We start from the raw sequence: 16,000 nt of genomic DNA, 5'->3' as shown, positions 1-16,000 counted from the left end.
GCAGCATGTGTTTTCCCGTCAGCCACCAGAGATGACTTGTGCAACTGGAATTGCTGCTCCTTTTGGAGGATAACATCACTGGGTGCATTGATACCGCCGCAAGCAGAGAACTTCCATGCTTAACCCTGTTAAAAGCACGCCTGTAACGAACAAAACAGCAGTTATGCAATAGTCCAATTACCGAAAGACTGCTGAAAGGGAAGTAAAAGCCTCCCTTGCCGTGTTTTAAGGCAGGGTATAGGATGTGTTCTCCGTGCTGCAGGATGGAAACTAGTGGGTTTTCTTTTTCATGACTCATTGCCTTGTCTAATGAACACAAAGGTCAAAAGGGAATCTTTTGGGATCCTGGCTGGGATCGCTCAGAGGCTTGGCATGTAGCAAAGGACACCCAAACGCAAGGGACACAGTGGGGGGAATTCGTGTGTGCTCTGGTGACCAAGATCATCATGAGAGATAGGGAGAGCTGGGCTTCAGTTCCCTACTGTGTTGAGTCGCCCCGGTTCCAGAGGAATGCTCTGGCCGCTGGGCTGAGAAAGTTACTCTCTCTAAGAAAATGAAGAATCTGCCTTGTTTTAGACAAATTCAGACCTCTCACTTGGGAAGTTGTGCACACAAGAGTCTAGAGGCCCAGGAGACAAAGCTTTCTCTGAAATGAGGGCTCAGCCCGTGCAAGGTGAACTCTGCCAACTCCTGGCTCTTGTGCATCCTCTCTACTCTCATCCTCATTCCTCTGGTTCCCCAGGGGAAAAATCCCACTCTGTCTTCTGAAACCACCTCCCTTTCCCTGCAAAGGGCTTGGCATTCACCTGCCATTCCACTTGACCCGCGGAGAGCAGAAGGGCCAAATACAGGGGCTGGGAAATAATCGCTTCTGCTGCTCAGAGACTGGGCACAACGTTGTGCAAACACTTGGGGAAGTTTACAGTGAGGCAGGGCATAGGGAGCGGATACATAAAAAGCAGAATGTCTCCTAAACATCTGGTTTTTGACTTGCTATGTGAGGAAGTGGCAGCAAAGAAAGGAGAAAAGCTTAAGTCAGTTTGTGATTTTTTTTTCAAACTTAAGTGTCTAAATATAGATGGTTATGTACCCTTAGTCAGATCACGGCGAGTGCTGGACTTTCCTGAATCCCTCTGGAGTCACAAAATAGCACTGCAGCTCTTTAGTTGATTTGTGGTTTTATTTATGTATTTATAAATACAATAGTATAAGCATATATTTATGTGACTGCATATTTATTTATGACATATGTTTCAGCTCTGCTTGAAAACAGTCAATTCTGTATTGTAGCTTTCACTTAAATAATTGTTGTGAGTTAAATGAAATGTTTCATTTGATCCAAGTCAATAGAAGTCATTTACAATATTAATATAAGGTATCTAGGAATATTATAAAATGACACATTAATATTCATTATACTATTACATAAGTATTAGTAAATAATAACAAATATTTCTATTAAAAATAAATTCAATCTACCTGGCATTAACAGACGAAATACCAAGTCCAGCTAGAGAGCTGTTAGGGCCCCGCAGCTGGGGTTTCACCTGCTCTATGAAGGCTGCGTTTATTGCTTTAGTTGCATTTCCCTTTCGTGAGTTTGGCAGGAAGCGTTTTCTGACTGTGGAAACAAGACATGGAAGTGGCGGGAGGAAACACGTGGTGTGTTTTAAGAAGTTCGTGCTGGGAACACTTGATTAAATTAGAAGTGGTCAGTAGACATAATAGACGTCATGCATTTATCACTGACTCTTCAAATGTTGCTTGCTGTCATCTTACTTCTTCCCTCTGAGGGTGACGGAGCCCTGGAACAGAGGGGCTGTGGAGTCTCCTTCTCTGGAGATACTCAAACCCCGGCTGGCCGCGGTGCTGTGCCCCCTGCTCTGGGTGACACTGCTTGGGCAGGGGGTTGGGCTGGGTGACCCCCAGAGGTCCCTTCCAACCCCGACCATGCCGTGGTTCTGTGATCTTCCTGCCTGCTTAAACGACAGGCGGTGCAGCTGGGCAGAGTTAGCCTGAGCTCTCCCTGGCAGCGCCGTCGCAGCGGGCTGTGTGTAGAGACGGAGTTTCTCTCCAGCACTCAGGTGAACATAGGTAGGTAGCCTGCCTGTGAAAGAAGTGCAAAAATGTAGACATCTGAATCTTGAATAAAAATGTACCGTTCAGTATTATGAAGGAGATCTGTTTGGCAGAAAAGCTGTTACATATGAACTTGCTGATGCTTTGGAGGTCAAGCTGCGGGATAGGTCCAATCCTACAGCTCACCAAAACTTGCGGGGCAGCAGTGGGAAGCAGCAATCGATGTCTTTAGCCAGCTCACGAACTCAGATTTGAATCCCAAGCTGCCGTGGTTAGGGGTCCGGTGGGGTCAGTCCCCATGGAGACCGAGATGTCCCGAGAGCTTCCTACCTGCCTGTCTGCGGGCTGGGGCTCTGCCTCGCCTGCCGCTGCCCCGCTCCCGGGACCTGGAGACCACCCGCCGCGGGGCGGGCGTGACGGTTCTGCCTGCACTGCTCTGCTGCTCTGACCACGGGTCTCTGGTCTGGTGTTTGCTGCTAGAACCCGTGCTTCAGGGCTTTCTGTCCTCAGGAGCTGGATTTGTATTGCCAGGCATAAACGACGTGTAGCAGATCCTTGAGAGAAAACATCTTTAACACCCTTTTGGACTGTAGGAAGAAATGAACAAAAAATGCAATGGGAGTTAACACATTAACCCAATGTTTAGTCTTATAAGCAGTCTCTGGACCCGTGAGCAGTAATGTTTAACATAATAAATATGTAAGATGCAAAAGCCTTTTGCAAAGCAAAAAATGTGGCCTATTATACTATCAGGTAGAACTAACGTGAGAGAAAAAAAAATTGCAAAAAATTTCCTGTTCTATTAAAATAAATAATGTGTTCTTTTCTTCCGAAATATGACTTCTAAACTTTTGCTGTTTATGTACAGATGTGTCTCTCTGCCTGCATCCTCCTGTCTATAAGTGGAAACTACAGCACAATAAATATCGCTTCAGAATGGACACAGGTAATTTGGTGCCTCTCATTTTAGCTGGTCCCTTCTGAAAGCCATTAACTCATGGTCATTAGGCTGCCCGGAGGCTGGCAGTGACGTGGCTGTGTCGATGAGACACGGCGAAGCGCCTCACAGGCGGTAGCTTGGGTGTCAGTCCACGCTCGCTTGCTGCAGGTACACCCAGTCAGATTCTGTTTGACAAAGTCACCTATGAACACTCTCTGTTTCCTTCAGTCAGTCACATTTTAATCAGCATTCCCCTTCCAGTGAGTGGCATGTTTCATAGATCGTTTTAGAGATACACCACCAAAAAAATGATTTTCTGGGTACTCATAGAAAATGAAGCCGTCGTTGGTCTTTGTAGAAGACATTGCTACAGCTGTCAGGAGCGGCTGGTGGAGGATCTCTGCCGCTTTCTGAGAGGTGGCTCTTTCCTGGAGAACTGGGTGTGAATTCACTTCTCTCCTGGCCACCCACAGGTATCTCACTTTGGGGTGAAAGGTCTGGTTTGCTTCATCACCTCTTGTATGGAGCATTTATTCAGCTTTGCCGCATTGCCTTCAACCTGTCCCAACTCCACTCTGTCTCCTTGCCGTTGGGAGCCAGGGGCTGCAGAGTGCTCTGCAGCTGGGGAACGACGCAGTTACTCAGTGGCAGGGCAAATTTTAGTATTTAGTTCTTATTCATGCCCTAGTAACTCTTAACATTATGTGTGGATGGGTTGGCTTTCTGGGGCCTTTTTGGCTTGGTTCTGAAATTTTTTTTGCTGCTGAGCCCTGATCTGGTATTCCTGTCGTGCAATTTAGCATAATCCTAAGATCTCTCTCCTGTGTGCCAATGGTCAGCCTAGAATGCCTCATTTTTATATGAGCTTTGTAATTTTTTCCTCGTATGTCAATCATTTTCACTACTTCCTGCAGTGAATTTTGCCTGGTAGTGTATCACCTACTCGATGAGTCTCCGAAGGTCCTTCTGCAGTTTGTCATAGCTGAGCCTAGTCGTTACTGCCTTTCCTTTAGTACTATCAGGATACTTCAGCTCGTAGCAAACTTCATCCAAAGCTATAGAGACTCTTCCTTATTACATGTTTATTCATATGTTCGCTAATTGTATCTTTTCTATTTCTACTTCAAGTAAGGCCATTTAAGGGTAACTAATTTCCTCTTGTTTATTCTTGTCCTTACAGCACTAGAACACATTCACTGCGCTTGAACTCCTTCATCCATCACTGATCTGAGTGACAGACACAGCAAAGGAAAAGAGTAGAATCAGCAACCATCTCGGGGGAAAAAAAAATAATCAAATCTAGTCATGTAGCGGAAGGGGGGTCTGTTCCTTGCCATTCTCGTCAGCAAGTGTTTCCTCTCATTTCATATCCTTGGAAAACTCCAAGGTATACTTTTCCTTGACTTTTCTTTGATTGGTGACTCGGTGTTGTCTCTGGTCCTGTAATTAGATGAAATATGAAGTGAATTCAGAGATTTATTAATGCTAACATTGATACAAGCTACAGGGAGCGCAACAGGTGCTCACAAGTTGTTGACGACCTATCTTTACCAACCAGCTGACATATGTGCAAAGACAATAAAATCCTGTGTTCACACAAGCACCTCTCCAGCAGAAAGGGCTTCCACATGCCTGTGTCCAAAAGCTGCGAAGCGGGGACCTGATTGTCCCCATTTCCAGCAGTGAAGGCTAACAAGCTTAGAGATGCCAGCTGTACAGCTGAATTACGCCCAGAAAGAGGGCTGACTTTTGGAGGTGTCGAACACGGACCCAGATTGTGCTGTCTCTCCGCGGGTGTTTAGGTGTGTCGTACCGGTGGCCTGCTGGGTAGATTTACAGAGAACCATTGGAGAGAATTACTGATGCCTGAAGAGGGTGAACATTTTCATGGCAAGAAATTAAAATCTGCCTCCTGAAAACAGCTTTCAGCTGAAACTGTTCTGGTAAAGAAAACAACTTACCTGGCCAAAATAGCCCTTACAGTGAGCTGGACCCAGGGAGCAGGGGGTTCCAGACAGACTCGTCTGCCGCCTTTCAGCGTGGCTCTGCCAAGGAGGAAAGAAAGAAGTTCAGGCTAGGTGGAGCCCTCCCTCTCTCCGAGCGTTTGGGAACTTGTCTTGGCTGTTTGTCAATGGAGTAACTGGAGGGCATGGCACAAACTTTTGTTTATGAGACTTGTTTGGTATTTTCCAGCTAGCATTTCTGAGAGAACTAGGGAAAAATTATTTTCCTATACTTTTTCTGTACTTGGGCATTTCAGTTTGGTGTTTTTGGGGTTTTTTTTTGGTTTTTTTTTTTTAATGAAAGATGTCAATATAGGTGCTTATGACGCAATCTTTTTAATGAGCCTGATGAATGTTTTATTTGGTTTCTGTTCTCTATTTGGCCATAGTTAAGCAGATCTTTCAGGAACATAATTATCTTGGAAACTTTTTTTTTTTTTTAAATCAAACCTGTCTGAAGTTACCAGTTCCTAGTGAGGTGCATGGCACGCAATGCTGCACAGAAGGTATGTGCATACAAGTATTATTTGCTTATGAAACGATAGTGAAAATATAAAAACCTGGAAGCTCCCTGCTGTTTACATGAATGCATCGATTCAATTCATGCGTATAGTTCCTGATGTGATTTTAAATGAAGCTTGCCATATCCCTCTCGTTGTACTAACATGGATTTCACAATTTAAATTTCCACACTCTTTGCACAGGAAAATGCTCAATATGCAGTTCTGACAGAGGGAATAATTCACAGCATTTCAAACTTTACCACATGCAGACCAAGGTAGTGGAAATTGTTTGCATTCATGTCAATGAGATCGAGATTATATCTTTGTTTCTTCATTGTCTAAATTATTAATGATGCCCGGAATGTGTTATGGGGATCTAATTCTCTGTGCTGATGTTGGTCATAATTAAGAGACATTTAAATACTGTCTGGAAGTGGCTTGTAACGTTGGGCGGAAGCGAGCCCGTTCCTTTGGGTGGAAGGCCTCATGCATTATACTTGGTGTCTAGGAGGCTTTGCCAGCGATGTATAATTTCTCCCAAAGTAAATAAGTAACTAGGGTGTGAAACGCCGAGTCACTTCCTCCTATTGAAAGCAAGATGATATTTTGCAAAAGCGCTCACATGGTTTCCACATTTTTGCAGCGAGATCCTCTTTGGCGTAATCTCACGTTCTGAGTAGCCTTGGGAGGGATGAACTTGGAGTGAGGGCTTATGCTCAGGCGTTGGAAGCCTTTTTCCTCTGTCTTCGCCAGTTGAACCTGTTGAACAAAAAGAAGTTATGTACAGGTAAATGAACAATCTCCTTGTTTGCTGCGATGAAGCAAAGAGTATTCCCTCCTGTCAGCCTTATTCTTCTTACTCAGACCCTCGATTTGCTGAAGACTCACAGATAAAATGAACGGCATCTGCACAACAGCAGCAGTTACGTTTTCAGAGCTGCCAGTGTGCAGCAGATGCATTTAAAGGTAAACTTGTATCTCGGAGTGAAAATACTTACAATGTTTTCATAGTGCATTTGTGCCTGGCCAGATTCTACATCTAAATTGCATCACTTGAATAAAGTAAGTTAACGTCATTAGCTATGTGCACATACTGTTTGCTAGTTTCTGCCACGAGCATGTGCTCATATGCTTTATTCTGTTCTGCAAATTGCATCATTCTTGCTTTGAAGAAGCACTACCATCAACCTGCTCACTGAGAATAAGAGTAGAAATAGGGGAAAGCTGTCATTTGTACAAGAAGAGATGTATGGATACATTTAGAAAAAACACCCTGTCTTAATTTGAACATTTTTTAAAATCTGGGGAAGGCATATATTATGGCACAGGAATAAACTGGTGTCCTGACAGGAGCACATTTTACCCCTGGAAACAGCCACAGCATCCTAACAGATGCAAATGCAAGTGGTACTTCTTACTTCTGAAGGACAGTTTATCGAAGATGCACATCTCTGGCAAAAAGTCAACATTAACATAGCATAAGCCCACTTGCATTTGCATATGTGTATTTATTCTCTGGTTATGTGAGTTTTGAGAGATGGTTTTCTCACCTTCTGACCCCGCCATTAGACCAGGCAGAGAACCAGATCACCAGCAGCAGATTTGCCGTCCGTCGCTGTGCGGAAGGTTCCTTCCTGCAGCCGCCCTGCGCTGGCTCTGTTTTTGTCGTCGGGTTTGTGTCGGGAGGTGCTGTCCCCCAGCCTGCCTGCCGAGCAAGCGTGCTCCGGCGCGGTGTCGGCGCGCTGCCCACGCGGGGTTCCGAAGGCGGGAGAGGGCTGCCTGAGAACTCCGAATCCCTGCGCAGTCCATTCCGTGGCGCTTCACAATTCCCAAACGTACTTCTGCTGCTGTACGGTTTAAATGATTTCTGTAAGTTGTGATTATTATCCATCACTTTCTGTTTGTGCTTCTTCGTGGGATATTAGTTTTAAGCAACAACGCTGAGCTCGCACTTGGAGGTCAGTACAGCGTTCCCAGGCATCCCCACAACCCAAGACAAAGAGACTTTTGTTCCCCCCCCTCTGAATGTGGAGTTTCTGTTCAGCTCTTTGCACTGAGTTTAAATGCCTTGTGCAGAAACTTTTACCCAATATAATTACAGGAACTTTTCATCCCAGTCTATATTTTGGTATGACTTCAATGAAGTTATTTCACCAGTGTCTTATGAAGGCGAGACATAAGCAGCTCCTGTTGTTCTCTGAATGGAGTTTGCCATTTTCAGTTTGGCTAAAGCGATTTAGATGCTCAATTCTGTACGGAAAGGCTTGTCTAGCCATTGAACAGGAAACGATGAGCTTAAAATGACCGGGGCATTGCCACCGAAGTCACTTCAGCTCTTCTGAAAATGTCATTTGTTCAGAATATGACAAGAGAAAGTATCTGACAACGAAAGCTGTAATAACGTGATTACAATAGGCGCTTAGGAAGTTACTTGGTTTTCTCTCTAACCTCGTGCATCTAGAGTAATCACAGGTGTTTAAAGCAGAAGATAGACACATATCATAGGTGAAATCTCGTGAGTATTCCTCAGCAATCCATTTCTAGGGTGTATGTTGTTTGCTCATTGGGATATTGGATATTCCTGTTTTTGTGAGGTGAAAAAAAGTGGTGTCAAGGAGAGAAACCGGACCAAATTGTGATCTGATAAAATACATTGTCCATGTGAATTTCAGTACTGAAATTAAGAAATTAATTACTGAAATTAAGAAAGCAATTGGGCTTTGAAAAGAAGGAGCCTGCCAAATGAGAGCCTTGGTATGTAGGGGAGATGGCAGTTTATCCTGGACTTACGCAGTGTCTGGCTTTTGCTCAGCGGGGAGCAGACAACACTTTGCACATGTTAGCTAAGATTGTTAACTAGTTTGTGACTGCTTTAATTGTTAAATGTCTCCATGTAGAAATATTTTGCCAGGAGAATCAGGAATTTCATGGAGTCTGAGTTCAGCTTTGTAGAGACAGTGTTAGCAAAGCAGAAACAACACGGAAGAACAGCCCGTGCTTGGCAAAGGGAGGCATCCAGCCAGCAGAGCTGCGGTGCTTCTCTCAGCAGCCCCTGAGAGCACCGAAACGCCTTTTTGGAAGCATGAGGTTGTTGTAGCGTTCCTAAGAAAGGTATCCTGTGCGTGCACACAGAACAGAAACGCATTATTTTATCATTTCTAGCCAGCCTCTGAATCATGTCTCACCGCTGAGCGATAACCTGTGGAGAAAGCAGGGATGCGGTTCAGCCGCTGTGCAGATGCCCTGCCTGGGCTCCTGAGAGCACAGCCGTTGTTGATGTTTTGGGCAGGAGAATTTATGAGAAGAGCCCTTCCTTGGCCGTGATTCAGCTCCCAGTAACTTGACTGGGATTTTGCTGGTGACAAAGGTTACACGCTTACTGTAAGTACCTGTACAGCACTGAAACTGGTGCCAGTCCTTTAGGATACACGCAGACTTTTATGGGCACGCATATAAAGCGGCTCTTCCCCACCTTTCCCCGTTCTTGGCTGGTATTTCTGACATGCTTGCCTCCAAATTAGCTTGCTGAAAGAAGCCGGCTTGTACAAATCACTAAGAAGACAAGAGGGCTTAGTGTCGTAAGACAAGTCTGAACAACACCTGTGCCCTTGAGAAACTTCGTCTCCTTCACATGCTGCGGCTCGAGCAGGCTGCACGATGCAGTGCTGTGGGACAGGGGCAGAGATGGGGACAGGGAGCAAAGTGTGGCTGGAATGGTTGTCATCTTGCACAAGAGCTTGCTCAAACAGTACCAGAAACTCCCTTTTCATCTTGCACCATGAGCAAACATGAGCTGTTTGTGCAGAATACGGAGTGGCTCCTTACTGGAAAAAGACCGAAGCAAACCAACTGTCGAAACATCTGCTCAGCTTTCCCGTTTCCTCAGGTGTTCGCTGCTGGTCGTGCAGCCATTCCCCTGGAAATCGCTGTGGCTCGGGCAGACGTGTGGCCGTATCATAGAATCATAGAAAGTTTTGGGTCGGAAGGGACCCCTAGAGGTCATCTAGTCCAACCCCCCCACAGCGAGCAGGGACACCACTAACGAGATCAGGTTGCTCAGAGCCCTGTCCAGCCTGGTCTTGAATGTTTCCAGGGATGGGGCCTCCACCACCTCTCTGGGCAACCCGTTCCAGTGTTTCACCACCCTCATTGTAAAGAATTTCTTCCTTATAGCTCTGTTTCTTAGGATTTCTCCTGATATAGTCCTCCCTCCTCGCTGGAATAAAGGAGGGTGCTCAGTGACTTCCTTAATGTTCATCAAGTTTCCCTGCTCATTTGAGTTAACGAAAAACCTTGTTCGGTGCCAGACTCTCAGCTGACGTGCTCTCTGAGCAGCACCACTGCTATGGCTTTGGAATTTCTGTGACTAGCCATTATTTGGTCGTTACTTTCTATCTGTGAATTTGATAACCCAGACCTCTGAAAACACCGAGTCTGCCAAGCAAAGAGGAAGAAAGCAGATAATTTTCATCATTCCTCCTATTGGAAACCATCTCCACTCACCAGCGGCAAGAATTTGATGTTGTAATTGCCTGTCCCCACAACTCAGCCACCACTCGTCCTTCTGAGAACCCATTATGTGATACAAAATGAAAGAAAATACATCCTCTTTTTCAGTTCTGTATTTCAATAAGGAAATGAATAACACACAATATCAAAGCGAAAACATTTCAACAAGCATTTATTAGGTACACAAACATAAATATTTCCCATAAATAATTAATTAAATAAATAAATATTGAAGACCAACTACATTCTTATGCAAAAGTAAGTAAATAAAAATAAATATATAAATAAATAAAGTGCTTTTTTCTAACCAAGAGATGACATTAAAATATGTGTTTATACCTTCACAACACTAATTCACAATAAATAATATCTTGAAAATGATGGTACAAAACCTGATGTCTCAGAATTTTGGTATCCTAATCCTGCAAGCCCACCCTGAGTAGCAGTGACCCAGGTACCACTGATGCTACCTATCCACGCTTTCCTGGAGAGAAGCAGTCAGTGGTCTTTTCCTAAACTGCTAGCCAAAAGGGAAGGTGTCGTTTAGTGAAAGCTCTGCTGAGAGTGCCCTGCACTGATCCAGCTGGGCTCAGCAGAAATCATGGCAGAGCCGTCTCCGTATCCTTGCACAAGCCATTCTTCTGCCTGCTTTTTCTGGTGTCAGTGGTTTCTCTCTTACATGATTAGACCTCTTTAAAAGACTTAAAGTGCTGTTGTCAACTAACTACAAAACCAGGGAATCCATACTCTCTAGAAGCTAGCAAAAGTGTGAATGCAGGTGGCAAGAGGAGGAGAGCTGCCGTAAGCCGGATGAGCATCTCTCCCATTGTTGCCTTGCTGGAAGAGTTAGGACTTTGTTCTTCTTCATCTTAGGACACTGCCTCAGGCTTGGCGTTTGCCCTAAAAAGAAAGAAAATGCAAAAGGAGACAATGAGAACTCGTGCGTGGAACAGGTGTCGCTCGCTGGCATCAGATGAAGGCCACCACTGAGGGTTTGTGCTTCCGTGTCCACGCTCCTGAAGAGCTGTCGCTGCACCCGAGGGACACTGGTGCCTTTCCCCAGGTACTCAGCCACTGTGGGCTTCCATCGCTCCGGCGTCCCTCAGCACCTCTTGGGCCTGACTTTTCCCCCCATCATCTAAATGCCATCAGTTCTGAAGAACTGAGTGCTGCTTTCTAGCACCGCAGGCAAGAGCAAACCCCTCGGTGGAAGCCTGGATTCGCCGAGCTCTTGGGCTGCAGGTTTCCGGCGTGCTCCTGCCTGACGAGAGGTGTAGCGAGGAGTCACGTGGGGGTGTGGCACAGTAAAGGGCTGAACCTAATGCCACAATTAAAGCTCAAAGCAATCACAGTGTCTGCCCCAGTTAGTGAACACCAGCGGCAGCGGTCGCCTGAGGAGACGGAGTTTTTGCGCCCTTTGTGCTGTGCAGGATGGCTGGCTGGTTTCAGAGGCCGTCTGGGGAAGCTGTGCTCGCTGGGAGCGGGCGACTCACTTGTCCAGGATGGCCTTGATGATCAGCTTCACCCAGGGAGCAGTGGGCTCCAGGCACACCTCTCTGCCGTCGGTCAGGGTAGCTCTGCAGCGGGGGAAGAAGGAAGGGAAAAGGTCTGCTTAGTGAATTCCGAGGCAGTTTCCCTTTTCTCTCGTAACACTGTTCTAGGCGTACACGGACAGGTTCTCCTTTACTTTAAGCTGTATCAGTTGAGGCTGTAGCCTAACATAAAGGTTTGGGTTTTTTTAAATGGTTTCATATCTTCTCGTATCTGTTTGAATGCATTACATCATGTGCAGGACTCTCACTCTTGTGAAAATTGCTTCTTTTTTTTCCCCCGGCTTGCTTTAAATTTGTGATGGTGTCTCGCTGAAGGGTTAAATCTTTCCATCTTGATTCAGAAACCGCACTGCCCAGCCCGCAGGAAATTTGTTACCGTAAAAGTTCTGGAGTTGTGACTGAATTATATGATTTGTATGCTAACGGTAGTTTTTAATTTCTGCTTGAGTGTGATCGTTCTTTTGACTAGCCATTAAGACAAACGTTTCGATCACTTGCTCAGCGTGGCTCCGTGCATTTAATTATCTGCTCATACGCTGGTGGAATTCAGAGCTTGAGAAAGCTATTTGCTGTCTGATGAGTGAGAGTTTAGGTCGAAATACTGCACAGGGTGTTTGAAAAATAGAGGTTGGTGACGACAATACGCAATTTATAACACGCAGCGTGTAGTTTGTCAGAGCAGCGAGCGTTGCTGATCTGCGTTCCGAGCAGCCATGCCTGCTGGCTCGGTACATCGTAAGGAGAACGCTTACATCAGCCTTCATGTAAAAGCTGTTTCCCTCTTGTTACGCAATCGGGAGGGTTTTGCGAAAGCACTTACATGACTTCAACGTTCTCGCAGTGAGGTCCACTGGGGATGAGGTTGACGTTTTGAATGAACTTGGGATGGATGAACTTGGAATGGGTGCCGACGCACTGGCACCGGAGTTCAATTGCTGAGCGTGGCAGGGCTTTACCTGTAAAACAAGAAGACAGTAAAAAGGTGGGCTGTTTCAGGGTTTCCACAGGGAGCAGAACATGTGTTTTGCTGACAGTATCAGAAGAGTTATCTGCTGTGCTTGTAAGACAGCGTAGTGTCTCCCCCTTCAACCTTTACACTAGCAATTAGTTAGGCGAGCTGTAGGAAGGATTTCTTTACCTTTTGTTCCAAGCGCTGAGATGAGGAGAAGAGTCAGGACAGCAGCCACAGCCTTGCCCGTCATGATGCGAGAGTGTTTGTTCCTCCTGTCTCCTGGGTCTGGCTCTGTGGTGCGGTGAGCCCCGGCAGCCCCAAGGGTGGCCTGTGCCCGTGCTGGGGACCTGCCGTGCTTATATACTGCCCTGGCCCCCGGCGCGCTCCGGCATCACACCAGTGGAAACTCCGAACCCGTGAGATGCTGCTGTGAGATGAGTCACAGGTGAGCGGGTAAGCCCCTTTCCCTAGGTCACCAGGAAATCGCTTTTCATGAACAGAAAACACTTTGTTAATTAAAAAAATATAAAGGCAGAGAATATGTACAAAATTGCTGTGTACTTCGCTTTGTGGAATCTGTAGGCTTTTTGAAATACTCTATTTCTTGTGGCTATTTTCTTCTGTACCTTCATACTTTTGCTTTTATCATTACGTTACTCTCCATGACTTTCCAATTCTGGTGAAAGCCATATATATGATCTGTGATTTTGCATCTGTGTGTCTTTGGGCTTTGATTTTTTTCATTTAAGACATCATAGAAGTAGGAATTAATACTTTGTAGAAATGATAGGTATGAGAACTGGAATTTAATGAGCTCCCCTTGCCCTAATAGGCAATTACATTTTCAACAGTCTTTCTTTATATGCTGAGATAACCTCAGCAGAAAGACTTACAGTACTTTTTAATATATTAAAACCTAGCATCACTGAAATAAGCAACAGAATCCAGACTGCCTTTGTCGTACTATTGAGAACATACGGAATATTTTATTATGATATGATGAATTGCTTTGCTTAATCAGGTGGATTTTTTTGATGATGACTGATTCTTCTGAAGCAAAAACTTCGTAACTGTTTGTTGCTTTGAATCTGGGCAGAGGAAATTCTAAAGCTGTTGCAGGATTCTGCTTCTGAAATTAATTGAGGCGCTTTTGCAAATTTTAATTTGACCCTGTAAAGAAAAGATTTCTTCTGATTATGATAAAATTAAAGAAAAAGTGAAGATGGGTTCATGAAGTAGGATTATTCAGATAAAGTCAGAAAGGCACTGCCAGTTTTATTAACAACAGAAAATAATACTATGACATAAGTGGGCTTTTTTGGGGTTAAACATTAAGGAATCCCATTATTGTTCTTCTGCCAGGTAATGGGGGCGATCAAAGGAACAAAGCACAGAACCTGATATGACTGAACACAGGTTTGTTGTTCTCTGACCCGGCATGAAGGACACAGATTATGTATGCCAGACTGGATCCCACTCCATACGAGTGTCTGTATCCGTGTCCGTAGCTGCACACAATCAAGTTTACAAACAGCTGCAGAGGATGTGTTTGGAACAGTAGCCTCGTAAGATGGGTAGAGCTGGAATTAAGCACCTGCTTTTCCTGTAAGCTTTCAGCTTGTGGTGAACATGGCTGGATTAGCTAACGTGAGAACACAAGCACCTGTTCACAGCCCTGCGACGTCCAACCCGAGGTCTGCCCAGTGAGGGTCCTCTCTGCAACCACGGCCATCAGCAGATGTCGAGGGATGCGTAAGAAAAGGTCAGGTGTGTTTGAGACTTAACCCTGGTAGTCTCCCTCTCTGAGCCTGGTTTCATTTGATGTCTCCTGATTCTTTTATGGGAAGACAAGTGTTAGATATTGATCCTTATCCCAAATTTCCATCTCCTTCATAATTCTATAGACCTTTATCACATCTCCAGGTGATCTCTTTTTACAAAATGGTGTCCTGTTGCCTGACAGCAGCGTAGACTGGGTTGTTCATTCCTATCTCTGGACTTTTTATTTCCCCCTAACACACTATTTCCATGCCCAGCAAACCATTCACAGAAGTGCAAACTAGAGTATCAATGGAAGTGTCTTCTGAACAAGCATGCAAGGAAAATACAGAAGTATGAATTCCATTGCTTGAGGAGCGTAGACCTCTTTTCCAAATAAACCCAAGAAACTGTTCTTTGTCTTTAATTTCATTAATGATTTTCATTAACTCAAAGATAAAATTACTGCTTCTGTACTGTAGATGCAATTAAGGTGTTATCCTTTGTCTGCTTTGCATAAAACCTACTGCCTGTTGTGTTTTAAGGAAGCGTTATTTCTGCTTTCTTGTTCTAGACAGATGAGATGTTTGTGGCTCTTGTGTGTTACTTCTCCAACATAAAGAAAGGGTTTGGTTGTCTTATGTCTATCACAGAGGCCGTAATGATTACAGCATAACATATCTTGATCTGGAGCAGTGGGAACAACTGAACAGAGTTCTGGAGCCCATGTTTTGACTTGTAATTCAAGTGGTGGTGAGTGGAAGACTTGGCCTGCAAAAAACCTACAGTCAACAAAGATAAAATTCCTTCTGTGGTTACAGAGAGAAGTCAGAAAAGATGAACCACAAATGAAAAGGTCACATGTTTTACTGTAAACTCTGGTGATTTGGATGAAAGAGAGGAGCTGCTGTTTCAGTTTATTTACAAGGACCTAGTTTTGGAGACACGAGGCAGGTGAATTAAAAGCTGCAGAATTTTTAATGCATACAGTCTCTGAATGAACAGAATAATTCCTAAGCCTTAAATATGAGTATCATAAACAATATCTGGTAGCCTCCAGCTGAATAAACACTTCCTTTGTTATAAGGGTCATCAATAGAGTTATTGAGAAGCTTCAATTTTCGTGAATTTCTTCTTTCTTGTCACTACCAAGTGATAAGCTTTCTGAGAAATGATGGGCTTGTCAGTGATACATGATGCACTGGAATGCAGACTATCCTGCGTCCAACTTTCGACAGTGATGTGTGGTACAGAAGTCCCAGTCCAAATCACACAGCAAACTAGTACATGCTAGATCTGCTATTGATCTGTAGCTGTTACTGCAGGCATAAAATTCGCTAATTCCACTAACTGAGGCTTCCGCAGCAGTTATGCCATGACAGAGCAAAGGGCAAGAGAGAGCTTGAGGTACCTGAGTGAAAAAATTGGAGTTTCTCAGATCATTTTCTGCATGCTTCTCCCCAGCTTTCCCTGACTCGTGACCTGGAACTTTACATTTCCTTATGCTCCCAGGAGCAGTGGGGAATTTCTTTTGTCCACATCTCCCTCAATGATTGCTCAGTGGTATCTTTAGAAATCTTGCCTCATGCCTGGAATTTTGGATCCACACATGTAGAAGATAACTTAGGAATAGCTGGACAGCTGAGTCAGTGAATGTGACAACTCCTGTTGTGTTTTTATTTTTTTTAAGAATATTAGGTTCA

The 16,000-nt window shown here is 44.6% G+C and overlaps 3 protein-coding genes across 6 annotated transcripts in view; 1 reads left to right on the top strand and 2 right to left on the bottom strand.

The window, feature by feature from the left end:
- The window catches only part of RASSF6 (Ras association domain family member 6), a 78,607-nt gene that overhangs the window by 18,442 nt on the left and 44,165 nt on the right, over positions 1–16,000 (top strand). The gene's annotated exons all lie outside the window — the stretch shown is intronic.
- LOC142361513 (interleukin-8-like) lies at positions 4,298–6,684 on the bottom strand. Its single transcript, XM_075422114.1, has 4 exons — positions 6,598–6,684; positions 6,148–6,284; positions 4,981–5,064; positions 4,298–4,459 (listed from the first exon to the last, which is right to left on the bottom strand). The coding sequence occupies exons 1-4, from the start codon at positions 6,682–6,684 to the stop codon at positions 4,384–4,386; spliced, it is 384 nt and encodes a 127-aa protein (XP_075278229.1). The 3' UTR covers positions 4,298–4,383.
- LOC104331889 (interleukin-8) lies at positions 11,524–12,789 on the bottom strand. Its single transcript, XM_009937235.2, has 3 exons — positions 12,726–12,789; positions 12,408–12,543; positions 11,524–11,611 (listed from the first exon to the last, which is right to left on the bottom strand). The coding sequence occupies exons 1-3, from the start codon at positions 12,787–12,789 to the stop codon at positions 11,524–11,526; spliced, it is 288 nt and encodes a 95-aa protein (XP_009935537.2).

The sequence above is a fragment of the Opisthocomus hoazin genome, chromosome 5 (assembly GCF_030867145.1).
Source record: "Opisthocomus hoazin isolate bOpiHoa1 chromosome 5, bOpiHoa1.hap1, whole genome shotgun sequence".
In the NCBI taxonomy this organism is placed as follows: Eukaryota; Metazoa; Chordata; class Aves; order Opisthocomiformes; family Opisthocomidae; genus Opisthocomus; species Opisthocomus hoazin.
The sequence above is the reverse complement of the archived record's forward strand: the minus strand, read 5'-3'. Positions and strand labels throughout refer to the sequence as shown.

What these genes read in the sequence shown, in the direction of transcription:
- LOC142361513 (XM_075422114.1), bottom strand. Translation starts at nt 6,684, where the DNA reads ATGATGCAATTTGCAGAACAGAATAAAGCATATGAGCACATGCTCGTG. An exon ending in TGCAAAAATGTGGAAACCAT is followed by an intron (nt 5,065 to 6,147) that starts GTGAGCGCTTTT and finishes CCTCCTTGGCAG; the next exon opens with AGCCACGCTGAAAGGCGGCA. An exon ending in GTAAGGGCTATTTTGGCCAG is followed by an intron (nt 4,460 to 4,980) that starts GTAAGTTGTTTT and finishes ATCTAATTACAG; the next exon opens with GACCAGAGACAACACCGAGT.
- LOC104331889 (XM_009937235.2), bottom strand. Translation starts at nt 12,789, where the DNA reads ATGACGGGCAAGGCTGTGGCTGCTGTCCTGACTCTTCTCCTCATCTCA. An exon ending in CTCAGCGCTTGGAACAAAAG is followed by an intron (nt 12,544 to 12,725) that starts GTAAAGAAATCC and finishes CTTGTTTTACAG; the next exon opens with GTAAAGCCCTGCCACGCTCA. An exon ending in TGCGAGAACGTTGAAGTCAT is followed by an intron (nt 11,612 to 12,407) that starts GTAAGTGCTTTC and finishes CCCCCGCTGCAG; the next exon opens with AGCTACCCTGACCGACGGCA.